Below are 15,925 nucleotides of genomic sequence, written 5' to 3'. Positions count from 1 at the left end.
TCAAATGGATTTGGAAATCAAATAACCTTGGCAAACACAATTTTTTGCTTGGCTTCTGCTTAGAGATAGAGTAAGCACCAGGAATCTTTTAAGAAGGAAAAATATGTATCTTGATGAATACTCCTGTGTTCTTTTCTCCAATGGTCTTGAGGAAACAAGTTTTTTGTTCTTCGAGTGTCCATTTAGTTCTGATTAATGGAACTCCATCAATATCCATTGAAACTTCAACCTGCAACCTCTAGACATGATCATCCAAGCTGGATCAAACTTTGCTAGTCACTTATTCAGAGAAATTTTCATTTCAGCTTGTTGGATAATTTAGAAAGTGAGAAATGGAGTCATTTTTTACAGCCAAGATGCCTCTCTGTTGGATTGGAGAGCAGCTCTTAAGGAAGATCTTGGCCATGTTTGCGTCAAAGCAAAGAAGAGCATTTCAGACCCTTTATCTGTGTGGAAAGAGAGCCACTTGTATTTTTTGCTTTCTTTTTCTTTTGGACTCTGCAAGCCTTGTATCTATACATATGTAACTTTCTCTATAAAGTTATAACTTTTTACAGAAATTTTTTTAAAAAAAAGGTAGGGAGTTCCCCTACCGTTTCCTTAAAAAATAGTTGGTGGATAGGGCTTAAACAGTGAAATGCAAACCTGAAAACTTTTTCTCTGCCTGAGCATGATACAAAATATGTAACTGAATTATTTTTACCTTAAAAACAGCATGAGAAAATCATGCCTCATGTAACTCGTGGGATGGTTGTGGGCATGAAACCCCCCCCCCCCCCCCCCCCCGCGTCCTCAAAAAGGAGCTTTATGGCTAGCAAATCTAACTAAGACAAGTCTTGCGCTCTTATTTGCAAGGAGGGAATTAATTATAAGAAAACTCCTTGAGCTTTGTGGTATCGGTAATTTAATTTTTTTTTGTCTCTTTATGTTAAAATACCTTCCCTATTTAAGCACTCGACCCCCACTTCTTTTGCCCCTCCTCGCTCAGATCTGATCGGCCAAAGAATTTTTTTTTCATCTATATTTTTCTCACGCAAATTGATTGTGAGGAATCAGGTTGGTACAAGAGCAAACAAGGATTTCGCTGGATGTTAACACCCCGACTCCTTTAAACTCCTTCAATTCTTTATCTGGACTTTCTCTATGTTGTCTTTGCTAGTTGCGGGGAATCGAGTGACAAGGTACATCCTTCTCTTCTTCAACCCCCTCCTTGCTCAGATCTGATCAGTCGAAGAAATTCCTTTTTGCCTAGACTTCTCTCGTGCAGATCGATTGTGAGGAATCAGGTTGGTACAAAAGCATATAAGGATTTCGCTGGATGTTAACACCATATTTCCTCTAAACTCCTTTGATTCCTTATTTGTGCTTTCTCCATGTTGTGTTTTGCTAGTTGTGGGGGAATCGAGTGACAAGGTACAACCTCCTCTTCTTTCACCCCCCTCCTCGCTCAGATCTGATCTGTCGAAGAAACTCTTTTTTTCTTAAACTTTTCTTATGCGGATCGATTGTAAGGAATCAGGTTGGTACAAGAGCGAACAAGGATTTCGCTAGATGTTAATGTCTCCTCAAAACTCCTTCAATTCCTTATTTGGACTTTCTCCGTGTTGTCTTTGCTAGTTGCGAGGAATTGAACGACAAGGTACAACCCTCTCTTCTTCAACCTCTCCTCGCTCAGATCTGATTGGTTGAGGAAATTTCTTTTCGCCTAGACTTTTCTCGTGCATATCGATTGTGAGAAATCAGGTTTGTATAAAGTGCATAAGGATTTCACTAGATATTGATGCCCTATCTCCTCTAAACTCCTTCAATTCCTTATTTTGGACTTTCTCTATGTTGTCATTTGCTAGTTGTGGGGGGGATCAAGCGACAAGGTACACAGAAAAAGCAAACAAGGTGACAACATCATCTCTACATCACAAGATCTGCCATCATGCCTAAGTGGGGATCAAAGATCCCTAAGTTCATAGGTGAGTTTTCTAATTTAACATCTTGAATTTGGGGATTCCTATTTCATAGCCTTCACTTTGTGGTCTCCGCTATTTTGTCTTGTCCAATAGTGTTTCAGCGGATTTCGAGAAAGTTCTTAAGTCAATCTCCAATATGTTATAGTAAATTTTATCTGTTCCAAACAAGTTCCTTACCACTAACTATGTAGAGCTGTAGAGGCTTTGATACTAACAATGCTTGAAAGAAGCAAATATGGTAAGCTATATACGGGCAAACAATGTTCATATACTATACCAATATATTAACATTGCTGATATTATTTTGAAATGAAGATATATTGATGAGGTTTTATATTATTAGACACACCGAAAAAGAAGACTATTTGAAGCCTATATTGACACTGACTAAAAGAACTCAATACAAGTCTATCACCGGTCCCTAAACTTGTTCGGATATGTCATTCAAGTCCCTAAACTTGTAAAACCACTATTTGTTCAGTTGTGTCATCCTAATCTCTAAACTTAAAAATTTCATATATAAGTCCTCAAACTTGTTCAATTGTGTCATCTTGACCCCTAAACTTGCTTTTAAGTCTTATCTGAGTTAAAACATGGTGAATCTAAGAACTCTATATCAAAAAATAACTCATCACTTTTTCCTACGAACTCAAATGAAGATAAATTTTATATCAAAATTATAGCCAATAATGCGATCTACAACTTTGTAGTTGAAAAGTTTTTAAATTAAATTCATTTAGAGTTCCAAAATATTTTTTGTAAGTTTATAGATTTTGAAATTTAAAATTAAATTTGTGACATTAAACGACTTCAAATATAAAACTTTTAAACTACAAAGTTGTAGATCGGGTTGAGGGCTACAACTTTGATATAAAGTTTATCTTCATTGAAGTTTATATGAAAAAAATTATGAATTATTTTTTGATATAGAATTTTAGATTGCTTTATTTTGACCCACACGAGACTCAAAACCAAGTTTAGGACCATTAGAGACCGGGATAACACAACGAACAAGTTTGAGAACATGGTCGATTTGCGAGTTTAGGGACCGGGACGATATGACGGTACAAGTTTAGGAACAGGTGGTGAACTTTACTCTTTTGTAAACCTTTTTAGAATGCATGAATTTTATAGGAATGTACAGGAATTTTATAGAAATCAATTCATTTTCATAGGGAAAATGTAGAAAACAAGATTTTTCTTCTCTATATGTTCCAAAGAGGCCTTATATTGCTTCTAGAATTAAGAAGTCCTAGAGAAACTAGAGACGTACAATCATAAGAATTTATAATTACAGGCTGTTGTGGCTAATTTAAATAAAATTTGGCCGGATTTTATTGGGAAGATTGAACTGTATTCTTGCAGGAATAGGCGGTGGAAATCGAGAAGAACAGAAGGTTGCTAATCCTCCTGACGCCGAATCGTCGACGGCCCACAGTTTCTCACCTATTGCAGGACCAGGAGGTCCAGGACACGCCAAGCCAGAAAACCCCCTACAAAGTAGCCCCGCGGTCGCTGCCGGTGGGTGGCTACCCGTAACGGCACTCCAGTCCCCTTCCACTTCCACTCCACCGCCGCCGCCTTCGTCGTCTCGTCATTCACTACCGGCTAGCCGCGCGCCGAGCAATCTCACCTTCCCAGATTCTGCCCTGTGTAAGGCTTCCGAGATCGTGCGGAGGTGCCGAATGGAGAGCAGCAGCGGGGAGGAGCTGGAGGAGGAGTTCCCGGGGCACGAGTGGATCACCCCGCAGTCCTCCGTCAATGCCGCCTACCAGTCTCAGACCGAGAAGGTTCGATTTCTCCTTCCTTGCCTTGCTCTGCGCTCCAGCTGTTTCTCCTGCATTCCGGCGAGCATACAGTGGGGAATTTCTCCTGCTGCTGTGCCCGGCTAGTTCCTGCTTCTTTCCTCGCTGTGCGGCTGGGGCTGCTTGGGCTTGAAATCACGCAATTTTGGATCTAGACCCGTTGCGATGGTGTTATAGTGGGTAATATCGCGTAGGGAGAGGAATTTATCCCGCATTTGTCCCTAGACAATTTCCCCTCTTTTGTTTTGGAAAGAATTGGCACTAGTATTTCTGATCTGTTATCCTTGAACCCCTGTGTTTTTGTTCTCTGTAACACAGCATGTTCTCACCGAGCCTTGATGCATCAAAACTAGAAGCATAACCAAACAAAAACATATCACCTTTTTCTACGAAATAAATGCAAGTAAAATTTGGTTAACTTGTCTTTTTTTTATCGAGATGGACCAAAGGGTTTAGTGTTTCATGCATCCTTGTCTGCCAGGACTGGTACAGAGAGGTGTTCTAGTGGTTGCCATTGCCAAAATGTTCTCATTTGTATGGTGATGGTACTCATCGATTGTTGTGCTTGCAGGGTATCAGGAAAATTTGCTCTGATTTGTTGGAGTTGAAGGATGCTATTGAAAATCTGTCTGGAAATAGGCAATCAAAGGTCCTGGCTTTTCTCAGGTAATTACAAAATTCATGCCTGATTTTTCTTCTCTAAAAATAAATGAATCAACTGAAAATTCAGAATTCAATATGTGTCTATGGACTCACCCCCCCCCCCCCCCCCCTGCTCTCTCTCTCTCTCTCAACCATTTTCCTAATGTTTTTCCTCCTTTTCACTATCTGCATAGAATTTCTGAGGAGGTTGTTGAAGCAGAACAAGAGTTAATTGAGCTACAAAAGCATGTTTCTTCCCAAGGAATTCTTGTGCAGGATCTAATGAGTGGTGTGTCCCGTGAGCTTGATAATTGGCACAAATCTAGCAAGGAAGAAGAAGCAACAAAAAAGGATCCTGAAACTGAACTTGATGAAATTTTGTCTCATGGTACCCAGGATCCCAAAGCTATTTTTCTAGATAAGTTAGACGTTTTGCTTGCAGAGCACAAAATGGAGGAGGCGGTTCTTGCTTTGGAAGCTGAAGAGAAGAAATATTTGGTTGCAGATGAATCTGGTAAAGAATCAAATGCAGAGAATACAGCCTTTAAGGCAGCACTGATTAAAAGGAAAGCAATTCTTGAAGATCAGCTTGTTAGGTATTGTGGACAGCCATCTTTATCTATGACCGAACTAAGGAAGTGTTTGTCTGGTTTAATTAAGATAGGCAAAAGTTCTTTAGCCCATCAAGTACTTCTGAAAGCTTATGGTTCACAACTGCAGAAAAATGTTGAGGCATTTCTTCCTAACTGTTCAATCTACACGCAGACTTACTCTGCAACTTTGTCGCAGCTTGTTTTCTCAGCTATTGCAAAAGCAGCAAAAGAAACTAATACACTACTTGGAGATAGCCCCATGAATACAAACCGGATTATCCAATGGGCTGAGTATGAAATTGAAACCTTTGCACGTTTGGTTAAAGAAAATTCTCCTTTGCCTGAGAGTGTTTCTGCCCTTCGCTCTGCCTGTATATGCATCGAAACTAGTCTCCATCATTGCTCTTGTCTAGAATCCCAAGGTCTGAAATTCTCAAAATTAATTATGGTACTATTGCGCCCTTATATCGAAGAAGTTCTTGATTTGAATTTTAGAAGGGTGAGGAGAAAGATTGTGGATGGGGCAAGGAATGATGATATTCTGCTTCTCACCCCTCAAGAAGGATCACCGCTCTCTGGTGCAGTTTCACCAAATGTTATGCTTACAAGCAGTGGAAAGAAGTTCATGTCCATTGTCAATGTGAGTTCTTCGCTGATTCTTCTGATATCTCTTTTAAGTGAACTTGCCTTAATGCAACCTTTTATTTTAACTTGTCTGGAAATTCAGCTTGCTGTCATGTTGGACTGTGCATTTTGACTTCTGTGATTTGTCCTACCATATATCTATACCTATATCTCTATATGTCTATATCTAGATATTTATATATCTATATCTATATCTCTACATCTCTATCTATATATCTATATATATCTATATATCTAGAGCATGCAATTATGGCACCTATCTATTTATGCAAGCTATCCATGTCAGCAAGCCATGTCATCCACTAACATACATTTATTCTTCCACGTCAGCATACCACACTATCCACTAAAATTCATTCGCGATCCTTGCAGCAACGAGCGCGCGGGGTACCCTTCTAGTTTTTTAGATGCACCACTACACCCATTGAATTCTTACTGAGTTGAACAACTTGCAATCAATGAGCATTTCAGTATTTCTAGGATCCACTCAGTCTCTAAATTCTAACAGACACAAGCAGTCTGCACACTCTTTAGTCTCTACATATGCTAGGTACTTGGCACTGGCAACCATACACAATAGCAATAACTCTCTGCATGAAAATATCTAGGATAAATAGATGCAATGCATTTTCTTGACTCAATCAGTGATGAGTTTGTGTACAAACCATGCTACTTCAGTCAGTTTACTGGTTATGCACTTATGTGCCAGTGTTCAAAATATGAATAAAATAAAAATATGAATAAAATAATCTTTCACTGGAACATGGATTACTATACTTCGTGGTTTGTTTGATAGTTTCACAAATTTCTCTACTTCACCTGCTATCTGATACACTGAAGCAGCTGATATATATATATGCATATCCTCCTTACAGGATGTTTTGGATCAAATTCTTCCAATGACCATAGTTCACTTTGGTGGAGCAATTCTGAATAAATTTCTCCAGCTTTTTGATAGATATGTAGAAACACTGATCAAAGTCTTGCCTGGCCCTTCTGAAGATGATAATCTACTGGAGTCAAAAGAGCCTGTTGAATTTAAAGCTGAAAGTGATGCGCAACAACTTACACTAATTGGAACCGCATACACTGTAGCAGATGAGTTATTGCCAGCTGCTGTATCCAAGTTCTTTGACATGCAAGCTGAGAAGAAAGGAGCTGGTGGATCAAGCGAAGGCCTCGGCCCTGGGTCCATATATGCCATTGAATACAAAGAGTGGAAACGTAATTTGCAGCATTCGTTGGACAAACTGAGGGATCACTTTTGTCGACAGTATGTCTTATCTTTTATTTACTTGGAAGGGAAGTCACGATTGGATGCTAAAATGTACTTGGGACAGAAAGACGATGATCTTTTATTTGATCCTGATCCCTTGCCTTCACTGCCCTTCCAGGTGATTGTTTATTTAATTTTTTTGTGTGACGATGCCTAAGCACATTTTCATTTAGAGGGTAATTGCATATTTGAATATCAATGATTTGATATCAAATGTTTATATATGGGCACTTGTTCCTCTTTTCCATCTTCTTACTATAATGATGTGCTCCTGCGTTTTCGAGAAAAAACATATGGTACTGATGGAAGGTATAATTTTTTCCTTACCTTTCTGGAAAAGTATTTTGTATGTTTATGGCATAGGTGCTGCATCATATATTTCGTTATACCCCCCCCCCACCTTGATTGAAAGTACAAGTCAGTTTGGGGCATTGACATGGTGGCTAAGATGATGCTTAGCCTTGACAACCAATTTCTATAAAAATATATGTTATTAAAATAAAAATATATATTATGAAGGTAATTTTCGTGATGTATCTGGCGGCATCCATCTTAGATTCCCAATCTACATTTTATATTTCAGATTGGATGTACTATACTATGCATCATAAGGAAAAAATGTATTATAACTTATAAGGTATTTTCGTGATGGACCCGGCAGCATCCATCGCACTTTATAAATCTACATAACTATGTATACCTTGATAATCAAAACCAAAAAAAAAATTCCATAGCATCCACCTTACAATGTCAATCTACCAAAACAAAAAAGTTTGACCAACATGGATCCTAGAATGACTTCTATAATTATCTATACATTATCAATCTCATTTTAGACTAGAACAAAAAAAATTAAATTTTAGAACAAAAAACTACGCACCATAAACACATCGTGTTTATTTGTGTTAATTTGTTGGCGAGCAAATGTTTTTAAATGAAATGGGTGCAAATCCAGTCCTTGCAAGGACCATCCCTGTGACGTTGAACGGTTGAAGTGTGGGGAAGGGCAAATTGTATTGCATATTAATATAACAAAACTATGCCAATAAAATGTACACATCTTTATTCAGGGTACTGCATTTGAGTTGGATGGTTGTAAAGTAACTTAAGAGGGAAAAGGAAGCGCGAGATGTATTGCATATTATAAGTATAAAGAAACAATGCCAGTTAAATGCACCAGTACACATCTTTCTTCAGAGTATTACATTTGAGTTCGATCAGTGTAAAATCTGTAGGTTAAGAGGGGAAAAGGCAATGATGTTTCATTGTCATTTAGCTTATAAGTGCCATTTTGTGGTTCCTTTGCTATCCATTGCTTATTCTGCTGAGGAAAAGCATGTGTGAAAAATCTAAAGTTCTGTTTGGCAAATCAGATTGAAGTTAAAGGAATTATGTTTTCCAGAGTTTTACATTCGACTCACTTATTCTGTTACTTGAAGTACAACAATATGTCCATTACAACTTGGTTTAGACAAAAGTTATTTATCCAAACACCCAAAGATTTGAATGTTGATGTTCCAAACAAAGTTATCTCACCCATCTGTTTTTGTTCTTCTCAGGCACTGTTTGGAAGATTGCAACAGGTAGCTAGTGTCGCTGGTGATGTTCTACTGGGAAAGGATAAGATACAGAAGGTCTTACTCTCAAGGCTAACTGAAACAGTTATCATGTGGCTCTCCAATGAGCAAGAGTTCTGGGATATATTTGAGGACCGGTCTGTCCAACTCCAGCCTTCGGGTCTGCAGCAGGTATGTATTATTGAGTTTTCATGCTACTTTGATGCAAATGCTGAAGTTATCAATCATAACCAGAGCTGTCTGTGGATGGTTTCTCTTTTCTTGAATGCTCCTTGCAGCTTATTCTTGATATGCACTTCATTGTTGAGATTGCTGTCTGTGGAAGGTTTCCACATAGGCCAGTTCAGCAGCTTGTATCCACAATCATAACCAGAGCAGTTGCATCTTTCTCAGCAAGGGGTGTTGATCCACAAAGGTCTTAACCAGAATCCTTTTTCTGTTCTTTTTTGTAGTATTCTCATAATATTTAAGGCTGTATGCTTGCCTAGTGTTTAACATCACCTTTGTATTTCCACTAAAAACGATTTCAGTGTTCTTCCTGAGGATGAGTGGTTTGTCGACACCGCCAAGGCTGCAATTCACAAGCTCATGCTGGGGAATTCTGGGTCTGAGTCCGAGCCCGAGCCTGAGGCGGAAGAACATATTGCTTTGCATGGTGAGATCTCTGATTCTGAAGAGAGCTCAACTCCGTCGACAGTAGGATCAGAAGACTCGTTCGCTTCCGCAAAGAATGATGATCTGGAAAGCCCCGTTTACTTCACTGATCCTGAGAGTTAAGAACTGCTCAGACCTTCGTTGGAGATGTTGTTACCCGTTTATTTGAAGTTTTATTATCCCGCATAGTTGGCAGAATTCAGAACCATTAAACATCGTTGCCCTCATGATAAGAAAAAAAAAAAGAACCCAGAAATACCGTTGGTAATTATGGTCGTTATTATTGTACCTTGTCGCTTATCTGTTTATTTTCCAGATTGTCTGTATGATAAATCTTTATCCCTCTGTTCCAAATTGTATAAGACGCCGTGACTTTTCTAGATACATGGTTTTTGCTATGCACTTAGATATCTATGTCTAGATACATAACAAAAATAATGTATTTAGAAAAACCAAAACGTCTCATTATTTGGAACAGAGAGGGAGTACCTTCGTACATGTATCGCAATTCACAAATACAAACCTCATGCCAACATAATAAAAATAGATGGTACATGAGTTATCGCATTTCACAAATTCAAACCTCATGCCAACATAATAATAAAAACAGATGGTACGTGAGTAACGTTACAGGTAGTTGTATCACGCACTGATTATTCTCTAGGCACGAACGGACTCACAGACAATTACAAATGTAGACTTGGAGAGATCATGCCATGGTTCGTTAGTTGGAGGTATACTACTGTTCTCGCCGGGCTTACTTAGCAGCACATGTCCAGGACGCAGCAGCAGCAGAGGGCTGCACAGCTGCAAGGCAACTAAGCGGGATCAGTGCATCATCACAATATAATAATCTATGTATGGCGCGTGCGATCGAAAGGCACGAAGCTTACCATCCTTCCCAGAAGCCCTTGTCGCCGCGGGTCTGCGTCTGGGGCGCCACCACCTGAAGCGGCGGAGGGTTCATCATGCCACCGTTGTAGCTGCCAGGGTACCCCGGCGGCGGCGCTGGCTGCACGTGGCTCGCCTGCATCGGCGGCGGCTGCACGTACGGCTGCCCCGGCGGCGGGTACGCTGCTTGGCAGAGCGACGGAAACACGAGGTCAGTTCAGCTGTGATCAAAAGCCGAGACGTCGCAGGAGAAAACCAGTTTCCGGAGGCCGGAGCTCGTGGAGGATCACCGTACCTGTCACGGGCGCCTGCTGCTGGTTGTAGTAGCTCATCGTCGGTCCTCGCTCGAGCGATCGATCGTGCGACGCCCAGGCCAGGCGCAACAAAAACTGGTAGAAGTTCGTGTAGGTGGGACGGACTCGGCGATGCTCTTGCGGCTTGCACGCGCGCGCGTTTTTATATATAGGAATAGGAAAACGCGGAGAACGAGTAGGTATCGATCGATACGGACAAGGACTTTGGTGGTGTACTTCGATGTGATAGGCAGGAAGCACGCGCCTGGACGGCACAGACGCCGGCCGGCCGGCCGGCCGGCCTCGGTCACGTCAGTTGTTGTTAGCTCAGGTTTCGCTGTGAACAAAAGAACAGGCGGAGTGTCGGAGGCGGCAGCACGGGGGAACAAACATGGTAAATTACCAGACCAAGAATTTGAGGGATGCACGATGCTACAACAAGTGCATGTTTTGTGTCGCCTTCCAAGTTCCGAGTACCAAAATGCTTTCATCACTGCCTTTTTTAGCGTAGATGAGAACATCTCCAAGAGCTGCTCTGATCTATCCCACCAGCCATCGATCGATAAATAAAAAACTTAAAAAACCGGCTCCAAGTAACCCGTTCTCCAAAACCCCGAGCTCGCCATCCCGGCATCCCACATATGGCGCTCGGCATAGAAGGCGAAGCTGGTTCGCTCGGCGTTTTCCGCGCCCACATGACTCTTGCCGCGCTAGCCTCCCCTTCCCGTGGCCTTTCCGCTAGCGTGTCTCGCAGTTCTTCTCGTGTGTTCCTCCCCTTCCCCTGTTCTTTTATCTAGAGCTCCTTGTGATCGTAGCTGCCACACACCAAGACCATGTCTCAGTCTCTGCGTGCTTCAAATCTGGTGTCCAAGCTGTAGGGAAACCCAATCACCCCGCCGGATATGAGTTGCATGTCCCCCAGCGGCCGGCGACGTACAGGGTCCCTTGTTTAATCCTGCAAGCCGGAGGGTGGGAGCATCTGGAGCAGGCGTCCTTTGGATTGGTCCTGCAGTGATTTTAGTTCGGCTTACATTAATCAATCTCTGCTTGTCCTGACTGAATGCATCCATCGCTGGATGCCTGGATCATTAAGCTATTTGAGCTCATTTCATTGATAATTTCAGACAACCTGGTGAAGTCCTGTGCTATCATAGCAGAACTTACGATAGCTGAAATTGGTGCTATTTTTCAGACAAAGAGGTTCTAAGCTAACTTATGCATACAATGTATAGCTTATTCATGAGGCTGGTCTGCGAGTTACTTATTGTCTCAGCGATGAGTACAGTAGCTTATGCTTGTCTGAACTTTAGCTTATCGTTCCATACTTCCATACTGTACCTCATTCACCAGAACTTATCCTATAAGGAGGGCAGGCCAACATACTGCTCCTATCCAACTGCCGACTGAAGCCAATGTTCCAGGGCACACGTCTGGTTACTGGCAATGATAAACCATTCTCCTTTTTAGAGATTCTGTTGGTGGCACTGTCCATTCTAAGAGTCTAATTAGTTTTGGAAAGCATATAGGTTTAGAGATCCAATCCCATTTACTCCTGGAGTTGCTCTTAGCCTCTGACATTGATAAACCATTCTCCTTTTTCTAAACTATAGTAGACCACTCTCCTCTTGATCATCCTTAATTTAGAGCCAAGCATTGGAAAAATATGGTTACCGTGTATACAAATCAAACTTCTGTATTGCACTCGATATGTCATTGTGGTCAACACGCAACTGCCGACATGCAACACACCCGTCATCTAGCATCTTAGCATATGTCAAACAAAACAGTGTTAAAAGAATCGAATGGCTTAAGAGGAATGAAGGTGAATTGGGCTCTATAAAATTTAATGCGGCAGCACCTAAGGAAGAATTACTACCTATAGCACGGTGGCTCCTAAGGCCTTGTTTAGTTCGCAAAAAATTTCGAGATTCCCCGTCACATCGAATATTTGGTCGTATGCATGGAGCATTAAATATAAATAAAAATAAAAACTAATTGCACAGTTTATCTGTAATTTGTGAGATGAATCATTTGAGTCTAGTTACTCCATAATTGGACAATGTTTGTCGAATAAAAACGAAAGTGCTACAGTAGCCAAAAACTGAATTTTTTGTGAACTAAACAAGGCCTAAATTTATATAAAGGACACGCCATTGAGTCCTTAGGGCCATCATTTCTAACACGTCCTCAGTAGGAAGACCTAGAGCAACGTGTTTAATTAGCAAATCTATCATGAGTTTCACACTAGTTTTGATACAATGTAAAAAAAAAAAATCAGCTAGATAGATGGTCATGGTCATAGTAAGAGAAAGATCCTTGAGAGCAGAATCTAAATCTATATATCCTAAGATGCTAATCATAGTTTAACCAACAATCCTAGTTGTCACACAACAAGAGCTCTTGCATAAGCAAGCTAGCCTTGAGTTCTACCAGCGTTATTGGTTGGATTTCTTTGAGATGGCTTTGAAGACTTGTTACTTTTGGTGATTGCTATCACCTAGATGGTCCTGTGGAGGATTTTGTGATCGTCCACAATGGAGCTCTTGTTGAGTTGGCTCCAAAAGGTGTATATGGTCTTGAAAGGCACTATTTTTGGAGTGGAGAATTGACATTCACTAGTAGATGGGAAATTAACCAAATCTTGGTGACTGTTGGCGTTGTAACGTAGATTAGGGGGTTGTGGCACCAATCCGATACCACGAGAAAAATCTAGTTGTCTCTTTGCTTCCTTTTTTGTTCTTGCATTATTTCTTGCTTAGCTTGTTGTGTGTAAGTTCGCTTCGAGTGACAACTGGGATTATAAGTTTAAAAAATGTGCCTAGCATAGGTTTACTTCTTGAACTTAAGGGCATTATTCTTAGTGTGAACCTTGTTAAGGACATGCTTAGTATAGCGGCCCTAAGCACTCACTAGTGTGCTTTTGTTGTAGTCTTATGTGTCACCGTGCTAGTGGGGGTTTAAATTTTTGCATAGGCTAAGGCTGTTGAATTATTTTTAAAGCCAATTCAACCCTTTCTTGGGTCATTTGGTCCTTATATGGGTGGCACCATGGTGAGGCCTGCTGGCAGTAGATTAATAAATGCCTCCAGAAATAGGCTAGACATGGGCCGACCTTGGCTAGACATGGGCTGGTCGAAGAATAGGCCCAGGCCCAGGCAGCATCCCCTTATTCCTCCTCGTGCATTTCTGTTTTTCTTGCGTGTCCATCCGTGAAGTCAAGTGAGTGCATGAGGCGACATATCATCGTCTGTCGTGGTCATGCATCCCGGGGGAACGAAACTGCGGACGCCCCAACTTGTGGCATGTTAACATCGAACAAACGGTTGCTCACGCCCGCGTACGTGCAGGCAGTCACTTTCGTATCAGTAAACTTGTCATCTTCACAGGCGGCGTTGTGTAGCCGACGGGAAACTTACATGTAAACTCGCGTTAGCCATTGCAGATAGACGGCCGACGGCTGGGCTGGAGAAGTGGAGATGTCTGTGTCTATTTACAGTCTGGGACACCCAGAACTGTACAAGGCGATGGATGATTTTTGCTCGAACTAGTAAACTGACAAGACCAGACAACTTCTGCACAGTATCACCTAGTATTCAGTATTCACCTCCCTCCCAGCTGGGGAACTCACCCCACCGAATCTTCAGTTTATCAGCCGGACTGTCGACTGCAGTCTGCAGATGATGATGTGGCCATTTGCAATTCTCTCACTCATCAAAGCTACAGTATACTAAAAAACATTCAAAATTCAAAGTTGATTTGAAACTGGAGGTAGGGAGAACGAATGCCGAAGCCTATACGATCATATATCACAAAAACAAGTCACAAAAAGGCCTACACGATAGGGGCCACGGCCCCTCCAGTTTCCTAAAAAAAAAAAAGGCCTACACGATCGAGCAGGGAGGTAGCAAGAAGAGAAGACGGCCAGGCCACCAAGGAGGACGGCTGCGAGACTAGCAGCAGGCATGGATGAAATTGAATTCCCAATCTAGCTGCTGCAAAATCTCGTTAACTGGTGGTGGTGGGCGCAGAAGCGGCTGCGTCGTCCGCCGGCTCCCACGCCGACGCGGTGAGCAGGGAGAGGTCCTTCCACCCGAGCCTAAGGCACGCGTCCTCCTCCACCAGCGTGTACCCCTTCCACGGGTACATGCCGAGGAGCAGCCTGGCCTGCGTGGCAGGGCTCCCCGCCAGGGACACTGGCCGGAACCCAGCGCGCCGCAGCTCGTCGCCCCACCGCTCCACGCGCACCTCCCCGGTCCGCTTGGGTCCCCCTACGGCCACGATGTTCCGTATCTCCGCGCCCAGGAGCTGCCGCTCCACCGCGTACCGCTCGGCCGACTCCTCCTCGGCCGCGCCGGCGCCGTCTCCCAGCGCGTCGAACAGTGCCGAGTAGTAGTGCAGCGCCTCCACGAACCGGCCCAGGAAGTCGCCGCTGTGGCCCAGGTCCTGCTCCACGATGGTGATCAGCTTCGGGCGCAGGCTCCGGAGCAGCCGCACCGTGCCCACGTCCGACCCCGTCACGTCGTAGAGGCAGTGGTGCATCCAGTGCACCACGGTGGCCTCGTCGTCCCGCTGCTGGTTCTGGTGCTGGCGCGAGCCGAGGAGCGCCGCGGCGTCGGCGACGTGCCCGATCTTCCCCTCAATGGGGTGGAACTCGAACGGCAGTCCGAGGGATGCCGCGAAGTCGGCCAGGCGGCGGCCCGTGGCCTCGAGGACGTCGAGCGACGCGCCGAGCCCGGTGATCCGGAGCGAGCGCGGCTTGCGCGGGCGGGAGGCGAGGATGTGGAAGAGCCCCGGCCACTGCAGGCCCTGCATGATGTCCAGGTCGATCACGTGGAGGCAGTCCTCGCCGTCGAGCGCCTGCAGGATGGCCTGGTTGGCCGTGAAGTGCGAGAACTTGACGAGCGGCGACAGCGCGTTGTACGCCTGGAACGCCACCGCCACGCGGCGGCTCTGCGCGGCCGCCAGCTGGCGGAGCGCGAGCGGCGAGTAGGCGCCCAGGTACGAGCTGAGCACGCGCGCGCACAGCGCGTCCCCGAAGTAGGCCGCCACGCGCTCCGGGGACGACCCGAACGGCGACGCCAGCTCGGCGATCTCCGGGAGCAGCTCCCGCGCCTCCGTCAGCTGGTCCATGGCCACCGCCTCCGCGCACCGCAGCAACAGGCTGAGCAGCCGCAGGCCTCGCGTCTCCGGCCCTTCCTCCGCCGCCACCGCCGACGCCAAAGCGGTGGCGGGGCCAAGCGCAAGCAGCTGTTGCCGCTTCCCACCGCGCGCAGAACGGCCGTCCCCTTCCTCCTCTTCGCCGGGGGACGCGGCCGACCTCTTGGCCTTCATCGCTGCCGCTGCCGCCGCGTCGGTGGCGGGCGCGCGGGACAGCACCCCCTGGAGCATCGCGTCGTCGGCCAATAATTTCGTTTCGGGCAAGGCGTCAGTCACTCGGTGATCACTGAAGGCAAGGCAAGCGAAGTGAGAGGGGACGGCTGGGCTGAAGCTGATAACGCTGGTGACTGGGGTCCGGGGGGCAGCACCGGGTCCGTCTCGCCGTTGGCTTCGCGGGTCCGGTGCGTGAGAGTGAGTGAGTGAGTGAG

General features: G+C 44.3%; 2 protein-coding genes and 1 long non-coding RNA gene across 3 annotated transcripts; 1 reads left to right on the top strand and 2 right to left on the bottom strand.

The window, feature by feature from the left end:
* LOC8081766 (exocyst complex component EXO84C) lies at positions 975-9,464 on the top strand. Its single transcript, XM_002462999.2, has 12 exons — positions 975-1,056; positions 1,160-1,286; positions 1,391-1,519; positions 1,618-1,743; positions 1,848-1,967; positions 3,330-3,754; positions 4,341-4,435; positions 4,606-5,644; positions 6,525-7,043; positions 8,485-8,673; positions 8,781-8,917; positions 9,033-9,464. Exons 5-12 carry the CDS (start codon positions 1,931-1,933, stop codon positions 9,277-9,279), a joined length of 2,688 nt encoding a protein of 895 aa, XP_002463044.2. The 5' UTR covers positions 975-1,056; positions 1,160-1,286; positions 1,391-1,519; positions 1,618-1,743; positions 1,848-1,930; the 3' UTR covers positions 9,280-9,464.
* On the bottom strand, positions 9,388-10,223 carry LOC110432239. The gene is made up of 2 exons (XR_002449646.1): positions 10,050-10,223; positions 9,388-9,963 (listed from the first exon to the last, which is right to left on the bottom strand). It is a non-coding gene; the product is annotated as an uncharacterized LOC110432239 (long non-coding RNA).
* Positions 14,049-15,880, bottom strand: LOC8056354 (scarecrow-like protein 23). Its single transcript, XM_002460828.2, has one exon. It carries the CDS (start codon positions 15,726-15,728, stop codon positions 14,346-14,348), a length of 1,383 nt encoding a protein of 460 aa, XP_002460873.2. The 5' UTR covers positions 15,729-15,880; the 3' UTR covers positions 14,049-14,345.

The sequence above is a fragment of the Sorghum bicolor genome, chromosome 2 (genome assembly GCF_000003195.3).
Source record: "Sorghum bicolor cultivar BTx623 chromosome 2, Sorghum_bicolor_NCBIv3, whole genome shotgun sequence".
NCBI classification, from domain to species: Eukaryota; Viridiplantae; Streptophyta; class Magnoliopsida; order Poales; family Poaceae; genus Sorghum; species Sorghum bicolor.
The sequence above is the reverse complement of the archived record's forward strand: the minus strand, read 5'-3'. Positions and strand labels throughout refer to the sequence as shown.

Coding starts and splice junctions, on each gene's coding strand:
- LOC8081766 (XM_002462999.2), top strand. CDS start 1,931: ATGCCTAAGTGGGGATCAAAGATCCCTAAGTTCATAG. Junction 3,755..4,340: donor ACCAGTCTCAGACCGAGAAG/GTTCGATTTCTC, acceptor TTGTGCTTGCAG/GGTATCAGGAAAATTTGCTC. Junction 8,674..8,780: donor AGCCTTCGGGTCTGCAGCAG/GTATGTATTATT, acceptor TGCTCCTTGCAG/CTTATTCTTGATATGCACTT.
- LOC8056354 (XM_002460828.2), bottom strand. CDS start 15,728: ATGCTCCAGGGGGTGCTGTCCCGCGCGCCCGCCACCGACGCGGCGGCA.